Source organism: Cheilinus undulatus, linkage group 21 (genome assembly GCF_018320785.1).
Source record: "Cheilinus undulatus linkage group 21, ASM1832078v1, whole genome shotgun sequence".
NCBI classification, from domain to species: Eukaryota; Metazoa; Chordata; class Actinopteri; order Labriformes; family Labridae; genus Cheilinus; species Cheilinus undulatus.
The window spans coordinates 7,116,528-7,135,076 of record NC_054885.1 but is presented as its reverse complement, the minus strand read 5'-3'; the positions used below and the strand labels follow the sequence as shown (position 1 = coordinate 7,135,076).

The window sequence follows — 18,549 nt, the reverse complement described above, 5'->3', positions numbered from 1 at the left end:
TGTATGAGAGCAGAAATAAGAGCTTTATTTCAGGCTTGAGGAAAAGTTCATTAGTCATCATCACATGTTTAGACTTTCACGCTCGCTGTTTTTATCAGAGTTTTGCAGCTTTGATGTGCTGGCAGCGGTTACACAAGATTGGAAAATATCAAATACTAAAACGGCAAAAACAGTCACAAGTTTCCTTAATAAAGAGAGACAGTCCTCACAGCAGAGAAAATATAAATATAAAAAGACACAAATCCACATCACTGATATATGGCATATGGCAAAAATGGTGTTAAATGAACTCTGCTTTATGTGCAGGAGATAAATAATGAAATACAATGATATTTAAGCTTTAATAGATGCTGCATGCATATGAATCCGTCCAGTGGTGATAATGTTTAACTGACTAAAAAACAGAGTAAATGTAATGAGTTTATGATTATATTTACTGTCTTAGATGGAGAATAAGGCACTTCAAACAAAATACAGTCCTTTTAGAAGATATGGGACAAAATGAGACACAGAAATACAAAATATCACAGAGATAAGGAGTCAAAAAGATAAAGCAAAACAAGAAAAGTCAAAAAGTAGAAAAGGCACAGACTTGATTTTACAGGAAATAGAGATTGTTGCATCTTATTTGAGCTGCATGGATTTTTAAAGGAAAGGCACTTTTATTTTGATGTGGTTGAATCAAGAGGTGGGTCAAAATTTAACTGTTAAACTTTAATTCATTAACAAATATGTTAACACATATACAAGTTAATCTGTTCTATTCAAAATGACTGGAGGTTAACATGACCATTAAAACCGGCTGTATGTCCTCTATCCATCCCTGGGCTTTCAGCGTGTTTATCCTCATTATCACGGTTATTTACATAGCTGCCATACAGCGCTACAGTTAGCATTCTTGTGACTAACTATTTCAAGATCCATCCAACACAGCAGCCACAATCTATGCGATTAAACGTTAAAAGGTCTAACTGTTGCCTTCTGGTCATTTTATTACAAATAAAACTGGTCCATCTGCATCGGAATCCAGAGAAAGATTTAATCCAAACACATAACATGCATAAAGATCCATAGGCTGCTTTAAATCTACAAAGGATTTTTTAATCTCTCTAGCAGAGTTCTGGAAGTATGTAACTCAATGTAGGTCGAGGAGCTTTTTCACAATAAAAGCACCTAAGGCACAGAGTGCAATTTTGGCTGGTTAATCAGTTAGCCCTTGAAAGCAGTGCTTCTCAACTGGCTTGAGTCAAGAAACAAAATTTCTGGAAAATTTTAAGTGTTTTTAATCAGAAAGGTTTAGTTTGGACTCAAAATGGTGCAAAAGATGTGGCAAAATTAATACATTGGGATATGTCCTTCAAAATAAAAGCACAAATATCTGGGACCAAATGTTAAATGTTTCACCACCCACTCTTGGTCCAGACCCAAGGTTCTAAAGAACAAGAGCTCATATGGTCTAGAACTCTGGTTTTCAAGTAGCCTCCAGTCAGGACCCAAGACCACCTTCCTGTCCACCAATCCAGACCAAAGCTTCTGAAAAAAAATTAAATCATAACTGAGTGTTTTTAATTATAAATGGAGCATCTTGGACTCAAAGTGGAGCAAAAAATGTTACAAAACTAAGAGATGGAGGCATGTCCTTCAAAATAAAAGCACATCATAGACGTTCACCACAAATTTTATATCAGGCACACATCTAGGACCTATTATGAAAGGTTCGCAGCTAGCTTTTGGGTACCAGCCCATCAGTTAAGAACCAAGGCTTTAAAGTTCTTCAGTCCATATGGTCTAGAACTGTGGTTCTCAATTGCCCTTGGGTCAAGACCCACCCCCACCAAGTAGTCCACCAATCAAGACCCAAATTTCAGAAATTTTTTATAAACAAGTGTATTCAAGTGCAAATAGAGCAGTTTGGGCTCAAAATTGAGCAAAAGATATGGCAAAACTAAGAGATTGAGGCATGTCCTTCAAAATAAAAGCACATCATAGATTTTTACCACAAATTTTGTTCCAGGCACACATCCAGGACCTTATATAAATGGTCTGTGACCAGCTTTGAGGTCTCGACAGCTGAGAACTAAGGCTCTAATGTACAGGAAGTCATATGGTCTGGTACTGTGGTTCTCAGCTGGCCTTGAGTCAAGACCCACCACCTCCTCGTCCATCAAATTAACCAAAATTTCTGAAGAATTTCATTTATAATAGAATGTTCTGAATAAAAATGGGGCAGTTTGGGAAAAAATGGAGCAAAAGATATGACAAAAAGAGAAGATTGGGGCATGTCCTTCAAAATAAAAGTACATCATAGATTTTTTTGCCACATATTTTCTTGAAGGCACACATCAGTAGTCCACAGAAGTGGCTTTGCAACCCACTTTTGGGTCCTAACCCACTAGCCGAGAACCATGGTTCTAGAAAATGTGAGACCGAATTCAATGGGCATTATAAACTTTAAAAAAATTACTTTAAATTATGCAATATCCGTGTTGAAAATTAAAAACAAACCCTAATTCGTCAGATTAACGGACATCTATCCAGCTCTAAATAATTCAGCATTAAAGTTGAGCTTTTTAACATGGAGCTCAATGAGGATCGACTCACTTTGCAACCAGCCTCTTGTGGCCACTTCTGGTATTGCGATGTTTCCTTCTCTGCCTTGGTTTTCCTCATCAGGTTTACATTTAACATTAAATTGTGCCAACATTTATCTACTGTCAGCCTTTATTGTAAACTCTTCCAGTTTTCTGGCCCCACTCACATTAATAATGTACCTTTTCAGCTCACAGCTACAACCAAGACATATTTTACACTTTAAACACATTTTGACAGACACTTTAAAAGAAAGCAGACTTGTTAGAGATGATAATGAGAGGAAAAACCCCTTGGCAGTTCAAAACAGTCTGTTATTAAACATTTAAAAAGGTTCTGTCATGAGTTTTATCACATGTTGGATAAAATAGGGGTTATTAATGTATAATCAGTCTGTATTAATACATTAAATACACTCATCAGTGCCTGGATAGAAAAGGGAAAATAAAGATTTTGAAACAATAAAAGAATGCATCAGCTAGTACTACAAATCTACAAACATAAGAAGGTAGTTTTGAGTGTCATGTTGGGAGAAACATCCATACAGTCTGTTTCTTCTTCATGGTTTTGGTCTCAAACTTTGGTCATGTCTTAAATACATCAAATCTGTATTTATTAACACACAAACATTTTTCTTTTCAAGCTCATACTACAAACTATCCTGTTACTAGTTGTGAAAACTAAATATACGTCATATTAAAACGTCAACATGGTTTTATGGCATTTTTCTTTCAGAAATGTTCATTTTATTGTATGTACAAAAGGCATTTCAGGTGATTACAGCATCATAATTGAAATAAATAGAGTCTAATGTGCCTCTGAAAGCAACAGAATTATTTCTGGTCATGATTTATAACTATTACATGACTGTCTTCCATTTGACAAAAGGTGAGAAGTGAAGGGTTGTAGATCTGGCTCTCTCTAAGTCGCACCCTCAATGATGAAACCACTGAGTTAACCATGCAAATTCTCTTTGCTAATTCTTCCCTAATTTTCACCATGGCTTTCTGTAAGGTAACCCAAATTCTCAATACCTTGGTTACTTTTGATACCACAAGATTTAAGGCAACGTGGCCTCCATTACTTTTAATGAAAAAAAAAAAAAAATCAGACATTAACACAAACTCTTAACCTTAGGTTGGCCAGCCACTACACGACTCTAAACCCACCTTAAAACCAGATGTGCCCACTCTTGACAATTATGGGGGAGTGTCCTTAGTCCTGGTTCATTGCAAATCAGGCATCACTCTAGGCAGGCCATGGAGTCAAGCACCACCATTTATTTCATAGAAACCCTCAGCCAGCTGATTTGCTATAAGAATGCTACAATGGTTAATTGCACTTGTGATGCTATATTTAAACTCCTCTAGTATGGCTATGCTTCGCTGCTCCCGCTGCAAGCCGCTTTTCGCAACCCTCCTCCACCCCAGCTCCTCCTCTATGCTTTATCTGACTTAATCAGTCAGCTTAATCAGCCTGCTCTGGGTTTATTGCTGCTTTTCTCCCTGCTTTAGGGGACATGTGCTGTTCCTGCTTGATGCTTTCCACATATGCTTGTGGAAAGGCAGAGGGATCCAGAACAGCCACACCACCTAATATAAGCAACAGCAATGACAGCTAATTACTGCTAATAAAGACAATTTATATCTGCAAATCATGTGCATTTCTTGACCAAGTGTTCTGGAGTGAAATGATCTTTATTTATGTAGTGTCCATGTAATTATTTCACTGCTCCCTACCGGGGGGGGTTAGACCGCCTCTGATGGGATACCCACAACAACCAACGGTAGCATCAACTATTTGACGCTATGTAGTTTTACAGCTCATAAACTTAAACACAACTACACCTTTATCTTCAGCCAGATTATTCTTTTACTTGTTCTTGATTCACGCTGCAACTGTAAAGGCTGTTGGAGAATTTGACCTTTGAGTCATCTAATTAGTTTGTGAGATCAGAGGATTATGAGATGAAAATGGTTTAAAACTGTCTAATGTCTGTTTAAAATAGTTTAAGATTTGAGAATCATCTAGTGTATGGCCAGCTTAAAGTTGATGGGAATGAAAGAGAGCTGTTTTGAAATTGCACAAATCTATGGCAGCATTTCCGGACTGAAACAAGACATTTCTGCTTTTGCAACATTGTTAGCATATTTGTACAATTTGCACCGTGTCCGAACAGCATGCAAGCATCAGACGTCCCATTGCATTCCGCTGTATTGCATGCTCACTGTCCATACAGCATCCACTTGATATTTAATTATCTTCCTGAAGCATTTCAGCCTCCCCTTGTAGATGGAATGACATCTAGAGCTTTCATTTTTAATGTGGACAAACGGAAGTTTGGCACTTTGTATTGATGAGCCAAATCTTTTTGCTTGCCTTTACTATTAATGCACAACTATCCCCACTATTTAAAGCAAACCACCAAACTCTGTAATGTGAGAAAAGTGAAAGAAAATCAAGGTAGCCTAATCTTCCTGTGCAACACTCCTGATACCTTGTCATCTCTGTCTTTTGTTGTTCCTCACCCATGACATATAAAGGATAGAGAGGAAACAGCAACAAAGCAAAAGGGGGAAATGTTGCTTGCGTGCAGTCAGGACACTACAATAGAAATCAATGAATTCAAGCTTGATTGCATTGTAATTAGAACCGGTGTTAGACAGTTTGCCTGCAATTTTTTGAACAAGAAACAATGCAATATTGGCCAGAAAGTCTGGCTGCAGACCTTATATCTCTGATGGCCACTCTAACTCTCTGTTCATTAGGGACGCCATATATCTGAGGACAGAAATACATAGTAAAACTTTAGACATAAAATTGGATTAAACTTTAGTTTAAGGTTAGACAAAGGGTTAGGATACCAAAAGTTAAAAACCTAACCTGTACATCCTAATTCCAAAGCTATGTAAATAACAGAGCTACATAGCTAATGAAGCTATGTAGCTAAGGCAGCTACATAGGTAACAAAGCTACATATCTAACAGAGCTAGAGCCAAGCTCACAAAGCAGCTACATAAGATAAATATCTAAGTTAGCTTTAACTATGTTTGCTAAAGCCAATGTTGCTAAAGCCAACTTAGCTATAGATAATGGAGATACATAGCTATGTAGCTAATGTAGCCAAATTATCTACATATCTATATAAGCTATGTCTGCTAAAGCTCATGTTACTAAAGCTCACTTAGCTTATGTAGTAACATTGATTTTGTAGCTAGTGTACCTATGTTAGCTTGAGCTAAAGCTAACAAAGCTAAAGCAATTCATTGTTCGTATAACTTCCTCTAAAATGGATCTATCCATAATTCCAGATTAGATCTCTAACATTTTTCTTTTTTATTTAGACATATTGTAGTTTGCAGTGTAAATATTAAAAAAAGGCAATGTAACAGACTTTGTTATGAATAAAGCTGAATTAGAAAAATCTGAAACTAGGATGTTAAAACTTCACCTTTGTAAGGAAATATCTTTGTTTTGTAATTATGAAAACCTATAAATAAAGCTGTGAAGAAAAAAAAAATCTCAAACTGGAAGTATGTTGTACCGGCAAATAAAGGCATTTCCTTTCTGAGATGAATGGCGTCTCAGATGAGCTGCCTGCAGCCAGACCAATCTCAATATCGGTAGTCTTTGACTTCTTTTTTGTTACCATGGTATCAAAGCAGGTATCAATAATGTTTAATTTCTTACCAAAATCAAATTCAAGTTTATAATTTAAGTATTGTGGCGACTGAAAGACCCTGACCCCTCATGGCTTATCGAAACAACAGCATGCCTCTCTAAGTAAAGTTGGATCCCCTAAACTGCCAGGAACCTGATTCTGACATGCATATGATCACTGAAGAATGGGTAGTTTAGAGCAGCAGAGGCTCTGCTGGTTAGCTTTACTAACCTCGAACTCTCGTTCATGGAGGTGGGAGGCTTTAGTTTTCCTCGCCACCACCTGAGGAATACATTCTCTGAATTCTAAACTCCGCACCCTGAATCATTGACGTCTCTTCAAACCACCCTGCTCCCTGCTCATCGTGGAGCTGTGACAGCACCTCTGCCTCTGGGCGAGAGCAGGACGGGGTCTCTTCCCGCCTGCCTCCCCAGCCTCCCCTTCTAGTGCTGGCCCACTCCCCCTGGCCCAGACCACTCCAGTCAACACCACCAACACTGATGTTGCTGTAGCTGATCCTGGGGTCGAACATGGGGGCCGAGCCTGCACTGGGGCCCGCTGGTCTGGTTGTCTGTCATGGCCGCGACAGTGTGGTGTAGACAGGCTGTTCCCAGTGGGTGGGGCTGTGTGACTGTGGGACGCTAGCCGGGTCGGTGATGGCGGTGTACAGGGGCCTCTGGGAAGGGCCCATGTAGGAGAAGGCAGAGTACAGCCCAGTAGCCTGGCTGGAGTGGGCGTAGTATGACCCTGAGGCCTGGTGGTCAGCGTACTCAGCAAACTGAGCTCTAGAGGCCAGAGAGGGGAAGGCTGAGCTGTAGTGAGGGAGGCTCAGGGGGGTGTAGGTCACTGAAGTTGCCTCTGAGAAGTGACCTGCACCTCCTCCAACCTCGCTCTTAATCTGGGCCTTGGAGGGGTCTGAGCTCAGAGGAGGGGTGTGATGTTGCTGCTGCTGCTTGGAGAGCCAGGCTGCTGAGTGTCCGCTGGCTGCTGCCAGAGCTGACGAGATGCCGTAGGTGTACGGAGAGGCTGGGGAGGCTGTCGTGGTTGCACCTGCCCCGGCGCTCTGCCCCGGGTGTCCGTTGGGGGGCAGGTACTGGTCAAACTCATTGACATCAAACGGCTCCATGTTGGCCATCACCTCATGGCTCATCTCACCAATGTCCACGTTACCAAAGTCGATGTGAGGTTTCCCAGATCCAGCAGCACCTGAGCTCCCCTCCGCTCCCATCGCTCCACGGGAGCCCCCACTTCCAGAAACTTCCCGTTTTCCCTCCCCAACCTTCCCAGACTGAGGCTCAGTCTTTGGTGTGGTGGGTGGCGTAGGTGGGCTGTGACCTGCAGAGACAAAGAGGAGTCATTATAGTCTTGTTTTGCACCAACTCTTTGTTCTGGACTGAGCCTAAGACTGAAAGTTTTTTGATACCACATGTTCTGAAACAACAAGCTCACTCTTATTTTAATAATTGATGATATCAAATAGTATACAGACTTAAAAACTAGATCTGTTTTGTGAAACCGATGTGCAGGGACTTCTGTTTTTGCTGTGGCATCACTGTTACTTGATTTTTACTAGTATATTTGAAAATTCTGGTACACCACATGACTATGCATATCCAGGCTATTGAAACAGTGCAACAGGGGCTTAGCAGTGGGGTAGAGGGAGGAGCCTGCAGCCCACCTGCAGCATGAGGGTGGTGCCCATCTGCCAGAGGGGACCGAGCTCCCCCACTCAGAGCTACTTCCAGGTGGAGGCCCTTGTAGTGGGATTGGCTGTGGGAGACCTCACCCTCCGAATGGCCGTCGTTCTCACTTCCTGATCCGGAACCGGGCTTTCCGTTCTTGCGGCGTCTAGGCTGGTACTTGTAGTCAGGGTAGTCCTTCTTGTGCTGCTTCCTCAGCCTCTCAGCCTCCTCGATGAACGGCCGCTTGTCGCTCTCATTAAGAAGCCTTGGTTTAAGACAGGAGATAATGTTAGAGTGGTTTGTCTACAGTTTAAGAAGTCTAAGGCTTGCAAAACATTGGACGTCATTCAAATCAATAGAGATTATAGAGACATGGGGAAACAACAGCTATAAGGACAGATCTCACAGAAACTTGTGGTCAAATGTGACTTCAGAGGAAAAACAAATAACCCACAATGATCAGCATAATCAACAGTCAGCCCTATGTCTTGCATGAGATGTTCTTTCCATGATTCCACAAGTCGTGATCATGCTCACTGCCATTTTTGTTAAATGTAAGAGAACTCAACCTCCAGCTGGAGACACTAAGAGGCAGACTGACATGGCATTGTAAGCATTTACCATGATTGGTATTTGATTTATGATCAGAGAGGCTATGACTTGTTTGGGAGCAGTAAAATAACTGTATTGACTCGGCACACTCGAGAATCAATTGGACAAGAAATCAGATGCAAATCAGGCCAGGCCCACGATTGACTTGGGGGTAAAAGAAGCCAAAAATTGGGCCTTTAACTGTCTAGTGTGTTGCCAGTCTAAGGTCCCACTGATGGGGATTTACTGGTATTTATTCAAAGAGATGACACAAGAAACTCTGCCTGTCCAGGGTTTTTTGACGGTTGGATGGTAATGACATCCTTAAGGCCTAAGATACTTCCTGTCTGAGCTCCCTGTTTTCTACCGCTGGCAGAGATGGCATGGGAACCCTCTGACCTCCCTCAGCCTCCCTGTTCTTTTGTTTCTGAGCCAATTAACCAATCAGGACTGGGCCCAAGGTCAAGTCTTTATCGAGTTAATGTTCAGCTCCTACAAGGTTAATGAATTTAACCTCTCTGACTTCTTGACAGCAAAACATCTGTGGGAAAATAGGACGGCCTGATAAGATTTTAAATTCAAAAACCTGAAGGGGATCAAGGTCGTCCACAGAAAATATTTTTAGTCTCCTGATAAAATACTCCATCTGTCAACATTAACGCGTGAATCTTGATGAGATATAGGCACAAACGAATGCATTAAATCATTTAATTCACATGTTTTGTATGCTATTTTCTCAATTTATGCACATCTAAGTTAAACTACCACAGCAGGAAGGCTGGATACTACTGCCCATGGGTCCTTTAAATGTCTAATTTTGCTTAAAATACTCACAGACAGCTCAGTGGACAAGTCAAAAGTCATCTGCACCTTTCATATCAAACATTTCACTTTGACTTTCCTTTTCCATCAGTAGCAAGTTATTTTTTCTGTCCTAACTTGGGTATACCAGAAGTTTGTTCTATTTTAGCAGATTTTTAACCAAACTGGAGGTAACATGTAAAGTGTTAATGTTGTCACATTAACTGGGACCATTGGGTGTTACAGTGGGACTTGGGGGTACCCATTTTTTATACCATCAAACCTTCCCAAAAATGTCCAGGTATTACTGTCATAAGATTTAAAATCCCATTATTTAAGAAGCAGCTCAGACCAAGTACTAGCAGCACACTAGGGTAGCAGAAAGCACACCTCTTTATGGGCTTGGTTCAGTCCTTTTAGGAAATGCTTCTTTAACCAAGTCTAAAAGCACAATAAGGATACTAGAGCTGTGCAATTAGCTGGCTAAGCGGCTAAATTTTTTATAAACATGGGCCTGAAGCCCCAGTCAAATTTTACACTTTAAAGCCTCCAGCCACTAGTAGCTGCTGTAGCCTCAGTTAATGCCTACTGCCTTCTTTTCAGAGCTTTCCTTGGACGTAAACACGAGAAGCTTAGCGGTTAACATGTCAAAGGAAAAGTGCAGTATGATTTTTTTTAATCTAGAAAATAGAAATAAAGGTGTGTAGGCTGATGAGGGTTAAAGTCATGTATAGCTATCCAGTGAAAGTCACAAGTAATCACATTAAGCACAATCATAATCTGCAAAGAAGCACAAAGGCCAGCGGTGCTAGATGCTAACTTTAGCCACACTCTACACTGCACACAAGCTTCACATCATACCTGCTCACACAACGACCTTGTGATGAATTTGACTGTTTTCTTTGCACTTTCTTCTCTTTATACTTGTCGGTTCAATGCTCTTTAAATGCAAGGTTAGCAGGGAAATAAACACTTCACTGATGAGTTACACTAGAACAGAGGATCACAAGTGTTGTCTCTTTTTTTCCACTCCCTCTTTGCACAATGGGGGTCTTTCAGTTTCTTTCCCTCTTTCACTTAAAAGTTATGTAAAAAATAACAGTGAACAGCTGTTGTCAAACAGGTTCGGATGACATGAAGGATGATATTCTGCTTTGAATTAGGAAAATACAGGCTTAAATATCATTCACCTATTTACCAAGTATTGCTGCTGATCACAATGTCTATACTCCGTTACAATGTGCTTCAGTATTCAAATTATACAATGGCCCCATTTTCCTGTGTGCACCATGACATTCCAAGTCACATGCATTGTACATACATATAAATCTTTCAGAAATAAACACCAACCCACTGATAAGTTCAGGTACCTATGTAATTCTGGGCCCTGTTTTCATGCAGTGCTGCCATGCATGAATGAGGACTGAGGCAGTATTATGTTGATTTGTGGGCACAGATGGTCAAAAATGTGAGATTTGAAAACTGAGATATTTATACTATGGGTTTTATATTTCAGAAACTTAAAGTACATAGAATAAAATAATAACCTAAATGTTTAGAGCTCACCCTAAATGTCTCATTTGAGGCTTTCAGGGGAGCCGAGCCCTTTGCTTCCTGTAATCCAAACTATGGTGTTCTTAATGAACACTGGACTGTGTGAAGTAAGCTCCACAGCAGAATCTTTGCTCTAATCTGTCTTAATGGATGATAAACTTCATCACTTTCATTTAATGTTTTATCACTAAACTACTCCCAGAGAGCATTACAGCATTTTTAAATGTTAAATTACCATGCACTAATAAATACTATGGGCAGTGCCTGTTACAATTTGACTTTAAGTTAAACAGTCGTGTGATATGCATACTTTTTTTTTGGACAAATTCTTCTGCTGACAAATGAGGCCTTCATCCCTTCTATAGCATCTATAAACACTGGAAGTGGTACTGCTAGAAACTATGATGGAGTATTAGGGCCACACGAAGAGAAAAATTTTTTTTTTTGACATTACGAGAATAAAGTCATAATATTTCGAGAATAAAGTTGTAATATTACTAGAAAAAAACCTCATAATATTACGAGGAAAAAGTTGTAATATTATGAGAAAAAAGTAATAATATTATGAGAATAAAATCATAATATTACGAGAAAAAAGTAGTAATATTACGAGAAAAAAGTCAGAATATTACGAGAATAAATTCATAATATTACGAGATAAAGTTGTAATATTATATGAAAAAAGTTGTAATATAATGAGAATAAAGTCGTTACATTACGAGAAAAAAGTTTCAATATTACGAGAATAAAATGTTACAAGAAAGACAGTCTGCCACGGCGCCGCGGTTCTACAACGGAGTATTGTCCTGATTCTAATAATATGATGCTGATGTGCCAAAAGATGAAGTATTTCCTTATTTGTGAAACCGATACTTCACAAGATGCTCAGCATTGCTCATTTTAACAGCAGACTTTCTTTCTTGTAATATTGTGTTCTCATAATATTACAAGTTTTTCTCATAATATTCTGACTTTATTCTCATAATGTTACAACTTTTTTCTCGTAATATTATGACTTTATTCTTGTAATATTATTTTATTCTAATAACGTAAAAAAAAATTACCTCTTTTTTATTTTCTTCACGTGGCCCTAATACTCCGTAAGAAACGTCGTAAGAAACAGACACTCTTAAGGCACTTATGATAAACATGTGCACATTACACAGCAGCTTTTCACCTGACAGTAATTAAAGGACCCAACCTTACCACTCGCGTCGTCATTTTGTACATGCACTCCTGCAATATGTAACACTGTTATACAGTCTACATGACAGAACAAGCACTGAAGCCGTCTCCTAGCCTTTCATGGTTACAAACCGCACTGGTGTAGCCATGCAGCTCTCATTTACATGATAAATCTAAAAGTTGGCATCTTAAAATACATCTCTTTGGCTTCATTTGAGTCACAACTCAACACATGAAAGAACTGCTTCTTATCGCCAATGTGGACCCAGTTGTTTTGTTGTTGTTTTAATACAAAATATTTCTGGCTTGGAATTTAATGAAATTAAAAGTTTAAATAACTGCAATTAAAAATAGCATTTGACAGCCGTAAATGCACATTTTGGATCTGACTGACCCAAGGAAACCCTTATTTGGAAACCACGATTTCTAGCTAGCAAACGTGAAGCAGCTGCACGAGCAACAGGGGCATGCTAATCACTCGAGACCTGTGCACGTGCAGTGTCTCACCTCCACAGCTTGCCCAGGGTCTTGCTGAGTTCCGCGTTGTGCAGGTGTGGATGTTGGTCCGCCAGCTTCCTGCGCGCGGCCTGAGCCCACACCATGAAGGCGTTCATCGGCCTCTTCACGTGCGGCTTGCTCTTGTTTCCGGTGTTGACGCGCACGGGCATGGGCACGAGCGTCCAGTCGTAGCAGTTGAGCACCTGGCTCACGGCCTCCCTGATCCCCGCGGGGAAACGTTCATCCTCATCGTCGGACTTCAGGGAGGAGCACCCCGCCGACGTGTCGTCCATTCCGACCAGCTGGGGATCGTGCTGCCGGGGCAGAGGAGAGTCTCCTCCGCCGGGAGCACCGGAGGAGTGACCCGGGGACATGGAGCGGCTGTCATCAGACATCCCGGGACTGAGCTCCACCTCCGACATGCTCTGCTCCTCTCTGGACATCCTCATCCACACACACTAACTCTCTCTCCTCCAGGTGCTGCTGCTGCGTGGGTGTGTACCTGTGGGCTCCTGACTCTTGTTCCTCACAGCAGTGATGCACGGACTGTCTGCTCTGTCTGATCTGTCCCTTCAGCCTCCAAATTATAATATAAATTGCCAGTCTGTCTCTACTCTCAGCCTCCGTTGCAAAACTCTGTGAGGATTCCACATTAAAGTTCTTTCCATCCGGGTAGTTGGTATCATAGGCGGCTCAGTGCGCACCTTGGACCCCAGTTTACCTGTTAAAGCGCAACCGTCTGCGCCAAACTCGCTAAGTGTCACTTCCCTCCTGACTTCCACTTCACTGTCTCCTCCGTGTGTCCCACGTTTGAAAATCCAACAGAGAAGACCTGAGAGAGCAGAGAGGTGAGAGGAGAGGGTAAGGATGGAGGAGGAGGAGCAGACCTTCATCAGGTAACATATTCATCACTTTTACGCACATACCAGGTCAAAAAAAATACACGTTAACTGCATAATGATTGGACATATTTACCTAGTGATTGTCAGCATTGATTATCAAGTAGTTCCTCATAATCTTGTGGAAATTCTCTGGTAATTTGGTGGTATTTGACCTTAACCCTAGCCCTCATAATATTGTGGAAATTCTCTGGCAGTTAGGTGGTATTTTACCCTGAAACTAACCCTCTAACCTTAACCCTAACCCTGACTCTGACGCTCGTAATCTTGTGGCAATTCTCTGGTTAGTGGGTGGTATTTTACCCTAACCCTAACCCCCTCACCCTGACCCTAACCCTTAAAATAACTTCAAAATTATTCAGGATGGACTCACTTTAATTTAGTGGGCAAGAATAAAGAAGATACCTTGGGATTAACGAGCAACTTATATAGAAATCTTTCATCTTATTTCTACAGAATATTTTTTAAAATACCACCTAATTACCAGAGAACTGCCACAGTAGTACAAGGGTTAGGGTTAGGGTTAGTCTAAAATGCCATCTAGTTACCAGATAATTGCCACAATATTACAAAGGTTAGGGTTAAGTGTTAAGGGTTTGGGGTAAGGTAGGGTCAGATTTAGGCTATAGGGTTTGGGGGTTTGGATAAAGTACCACCAAACTGTGAGAGAATTTCTAAAGTGTCACACAAGTTAGGGTTAGGGGTTAGGGGGTAGGGGTAGGTTTAGGTTTAGGGGGACTAAGCTAAAATAGCATCTAAATAACAGATAATTACCACAATATTACAAAGGTTAGGGTTAGGGTTAGGGGTTTAGGGTTTGGGGTAAGGTAGGGGCAGGTTTAGGTTTTAGGAGTTAGGCTAAAATACCACCCAATTACCAGATAATTGCCACAATATGACAAGGGTTAGGGTTAGGTGTTAAGGGTTTAGCGTATAGGGGTTAGTGGGTGAGGATAAAGTACCACCTAATTATGAGAGAATTGCCAAAATGTCACGCAGTTTAAGGTTAGGGGTTTAGGGTAAGGTAGGGGTAGGTTTAGGCTTAAGGGGTTCAGCTAAAATACCACCCAATTACCAAAAAAGTGCTACAATATTCCAAGAAATTACTTTATAATAAATGCATTATTACAAGGTAAATAATTCCTTGATATTACAGTGTTATTTCTTTGATAAACAACCATTTATTACAAGGGAAGTACCACATTATTCTTGAGAAAATACTAGATAATTACTCTTATTATGACAAAATTGCTATGTAATTAGGGCCCACTAAAATAAAGTGCTTCCGAAACACACTAAAAATTCTTGTTTCTCAGCAGGTGGTTGGTCACGGAGCTATTTCACTAGGGTCAAGTCAGGACAAAAACGTTGTGCCAAAAAGGCCATGAGGCACTTATTGAACATGTCTGATTTGCTCTCTTTGTCCTGCTGTACTCCATGTACCATCTGGAGCTCAGACCACACTATTTTTGATGGCAAACATCTGATCAAGATTCCTCTTCATCAGGCCAGTGGTGGGTCCTGATGCTGCACCAGCTGAGAATGACTGATTTAGATTCATTCACATGCTCGTCACCAGTTGAAGCAATTTTTTTAAAAGTAAGTCCACAATTTCCTTTTTTCAGAGTGAGTAAATTCATCTCTTTCTGGGGATATTTGGCCTTGGTTTTGCAATTTTTTTCTCTCCATCAAGGTCGGGATGCTTCTGTTCAGTCACTGATTGAACTTTTTGTAAATTTCAAAGTTTTTTTGTGTGTCTCTCCAGTCTCATAACACAGAAACAATGCCTCTTTAAAGAGTATTATAGACCAGCGGTTCCCAACCTGGGTTCAGGGACCCCCTGGGGGGCGCTAAAGCAGCACTTTGTCCGCTCTGAAAAGGTCAAAATTAGATTCACCCATAATATCAAAAATGATGATAAAACACTTATTAAATAGTTTATACAGAGGTACATAGGCCTAGTTTATACATAGGCCTATTTTCTTAGGGCTTTATTAATGAAAACCCTGAGAGGTCCCAGACCCCAAGTTGGGAACAATTGTTGTAGGCACTTTCATGAAAGATGAGACTAAATGAGGTCCTATTTTGATGGTGGCACAGTCTGGATTAAATATATACAGATGGATATCCCACACTTTTAAAGTTATCAGCCAAACACTACAGTAAGAAACGCTTAGTGGCATCATTTTTCTAAGCAAAAAAATGAGTAACTAAATGCTAATCAGTGTGTAGTGCAGGGTATTCATATGTATATGGAGTAAATCAACTTATATTTCAGTCTCTTTAGAGCAGGCGTTCACAAACTTTTTAGTCGCTGACCCCCAAAATACCAGGAGCGGAGACCGAGGCCCCCCCCTGCCTCTGGAGGTGGTTAAAGCCCAGGATGTTGCAAAATGTCACTTTCTATGGTTTATTCAGCCCATTTAAGGACACTTTTAAGATAATGGATAAAATATACTGCTTTAAATCATTTTAAATTTCACTTTGTAATTTGGAAACCCATTTCCAAAATGCATTTTTTGCCTTAATGTAAAGAACCAATAATTTACTGAGGATGAATTCAAAAGGAGGGGATCTATGGTCTGTTGCCATGTGGTGATTGCAGTGATGGAAACAAAGACAATCTAAGTGCCAAATGCTTATTTAGAGACATTAGAGAACTTAATGAACTCTTAAATCAAAGAAAATTCACTTCAACTTAGTATTTGAAATTTCAAGGTTCAACGGATGCAGTTTTTATCCTGATAGCCAACAGTTCAGCCACTTTATAACTAAACATAAAGGGAAATTTCAGTAGCCCTGTTACGCACGGTGCTTTGCTGTAAGTTTTTACACCCCTCCCCTAACCAGCTCCTGTTGAAGGTTTGTCAGTTATTCCAAGCTCCCCGGAGAGCCGGAGCTGAATGATCGGAGGCTGCAGCAGCACAGAGCTCGGGTTTATACTCAGCGGCTCTGGATAAACACGGCCTGGCGCTGGAAACATAAACTCGGTGTGCGTGCGTGTCAGTGCGCATGTGTGAATTAGACACAGCCTGTTTGTTGGGCATTGCAGCTCTAACGAGAGGAGAAAATGTGTCCTTGTTTTGGTGCGTAAAATCAACTCTTGGCTTCAAACTTCAGCGCACATCCTGTGAAGTATGGACAGACAGTCTGCTGGGTTGTTTTCTTCTGTGGTGTCAAATTCAGGAAAATAAGAGATCCACGCCTTTAGACAAAATATAGGACCGTTCATTTTGAGCTTTTACTGATTGTTAATCAACCTTCTGTATATGTACTTGTTTAAAAAGTCATATGGATTATTTTTCTGGCGGCAGAACTGCAAAGTATCGAGTGACTCTTAATAAAAGTTTGACTCCTTCAAAGCAGCTCTTAATTAACGCCAGAAAACGTATCCCATTTCTAACATCCAGAGCCTCACCATCTGTCCGAGGGGCACAAATAAAGATATTCGCCTGCCACCTGCTCTATTAGGACACTTTAGAACTCACTGAGTCTGTAAAACTGCAGCGACGCCCGTGCGTAAAAAAAGCTCCAAATGCACAGTTACGCACGGGTTGTCTGTTTTTACTCAATACGCCTTTCAAAACATAAAAATCTTTCTTGGGAGAATTTTATGACAGAGAGAGAAATAATTCAAAATCATTTGACAAACTGAAGAAAACATCAATTGTAAGCGGGTTATATCGATCTTCATGTGGAATAAAACGAAGCAAATCAGGAACAAACGAGTGACTGAAAACTCAACAGAGAGTCTGTTTATCCACTGCAGCAGAAAATGTCATGACATTTATAATGTGATCATAAATAAATTCTATTCGACACACACTCCAAATCATCTTAATAGTTCATTACCCAGCTGTTTAAATGCGTAATTGTAAATTCAGTTGCTTTCGCGCTTGATTTGCGCTTGACTTGACGGAAAGTTGGCCTTAATGTTGTTGTCTGTAATTTTTTAAACTCTAGATGGATTAAAAATCTCGCTGTTGGAGTTTTAACACGCACTAAAGCTCCAAAACACCAGTTAATACAGGCAGTAGCAGCTAAATGGAGTGAAACCAAGTGCGTAAAAGTGTTATCCAAAAAGATTAATCGCGTAAAAAGCTTACTAGTTTTTTCTGCCAGCAACAAATTTCAAGTCGAGGGTTGTTTCCCTGTAAAGTTCGATCTTTATCTATGAAAGTAATTTTAAAACGTCTCTCTGATTGAAGCCTTTCGCTGACTTTAGCACGATTTAGTCTAACGTTTGAACTTAGATTTAAAAGACAAACAAATGATGGTTAAATATGTTTAAAAATGATCCCCAGGTGTTGATTTAACAGAGGAGGAGATTTTGTGCAATTAAGGAAAAACGGGAAAGAATGAAAACGTTTCAAAGTTGAAGCAAATGATCACCATCCTCGGCGAAAGTTGTCAGAGTGCTCTTAAAGTTACAGCGCGCTGTTTTTTGAGGCTGAAAATAACAACTTTAAGGATAAATATTCTCTAATTATTCTTCACGGAAGCAGACGAGGCCAATTTAAAGTTAAGCACAAACAACTTAGCGAATCAGATCTTAAAAATCCTGAAATGTCCTGAAAAAGCACTTGAATAAAATGTTAACGAAAACAATCTGGTGCGTAAAGATAGGCTAACATGTTCTGCCCCGTGTTTGTTTCTCTCTTTCCATCCAGATCAAAGCCAGCAGTCAGAGCAGCAGCAGCACAGAGGGAAAGGTGGAAATACTGAACGCCTTACTTCAGCAGTGAGAAAAGGAGGTCGCCGGTTTAGCACCACAATCCGTGAGTTCCCGAGTTTCCAAAGTGACGCTCGCTCCCCAGCCCCCTCGCTCTCTCTCGCTCGCTCGCGCTGCCCGAGTATGAATGCAGGCTCTGTGTGTCGGTACCGGGACTTAAAGAGCTCCTTGTATGAGCCCGAGAGGAGGAAAAAAAAAAGAAAAAGAGAGACGGAGGAGGAAAAATCTTAAAGGAACAGTACGGAGGCGGGTTAAGAGAGCTCTGATTGGCTAAAGGAAACCTGCTCTTTCTCTCTCCATCGCGTCATATCTATCTTGAAATTAAAATGAAGGGTAAATACAGTGCGATACACGCGT

General features: G+C 40.6%; 1 protein-coding gene across 2 annotated transcripts; it reads right to left on the bottom strand.

Annotated features, from left to right (window-relative positions):
- Nucleotides 1–17: 17 nt before the first annotated feature.
- Nucleotides 18–18,367, bottom strand: LOC121529234 (transcription factor Sox-10-like). 2 transcript variants are annotated; one of them, XM_041817004.1, is made up of 4 exons: nucleotides 18,195–18,367; nucleotides 12,571–13,393; nucleotides 7,929–8,197; nucleotides 18–7,585 (listed from the first exon to the last, which is right to left on the bottom strand). In XM_041817004.1, exons 2-4 carry the CDS (start codon nucleotides 13,008–13,010, stop codon nucleotides 6,825–6,827), a joined length of 1,470 nt encoding a protein of 489 aa, XP_041672938.1. In that variant the 5' UTR covers nucleotides 13,011–13,393; nucleotides 18,195–18,367; the 3' UTR covers nucleotides 18–6,824. The 2 variants fall into 2 exon arrangements, with proteins under 2 accessions (XP_041672938.1, XP_041672939.1); XM_041817005.1 differs by having other exon boundaries at nucleotides 8,037–8,197.
- Nucleotides 18,368–18,549: the final 182 nt, after the last annotated feature.

What these genes read in the sequence shown, in the direction of transcription:
- LOC121529234 (XM_041817004.1), bottom strand. Translation starts at nt 13,010, where the DNA reads ATGAGGATGTCCAGAGAGGAGCAGAGCATGTCGGAGGTGGAGCTCAGT. An exon ending in ACCCTGGGCAAGCTGTGGAG is followed by an intron (nt 8,198 to 12,570) that starts GTGAGACACTGC and finishes TCTTAAACCAAG; the next exon opens with GCTTCTTAATGAGAGCGACA. An exon ending in GCACCACCCTCATGCTGCAG is followed by an intron (nt 7,586 to 7,928) that starts GTGGGCTGCAGG and finishes TTGTCTCTGCAG; the next exon opens with GTCACAGCCCACCTACGCCA.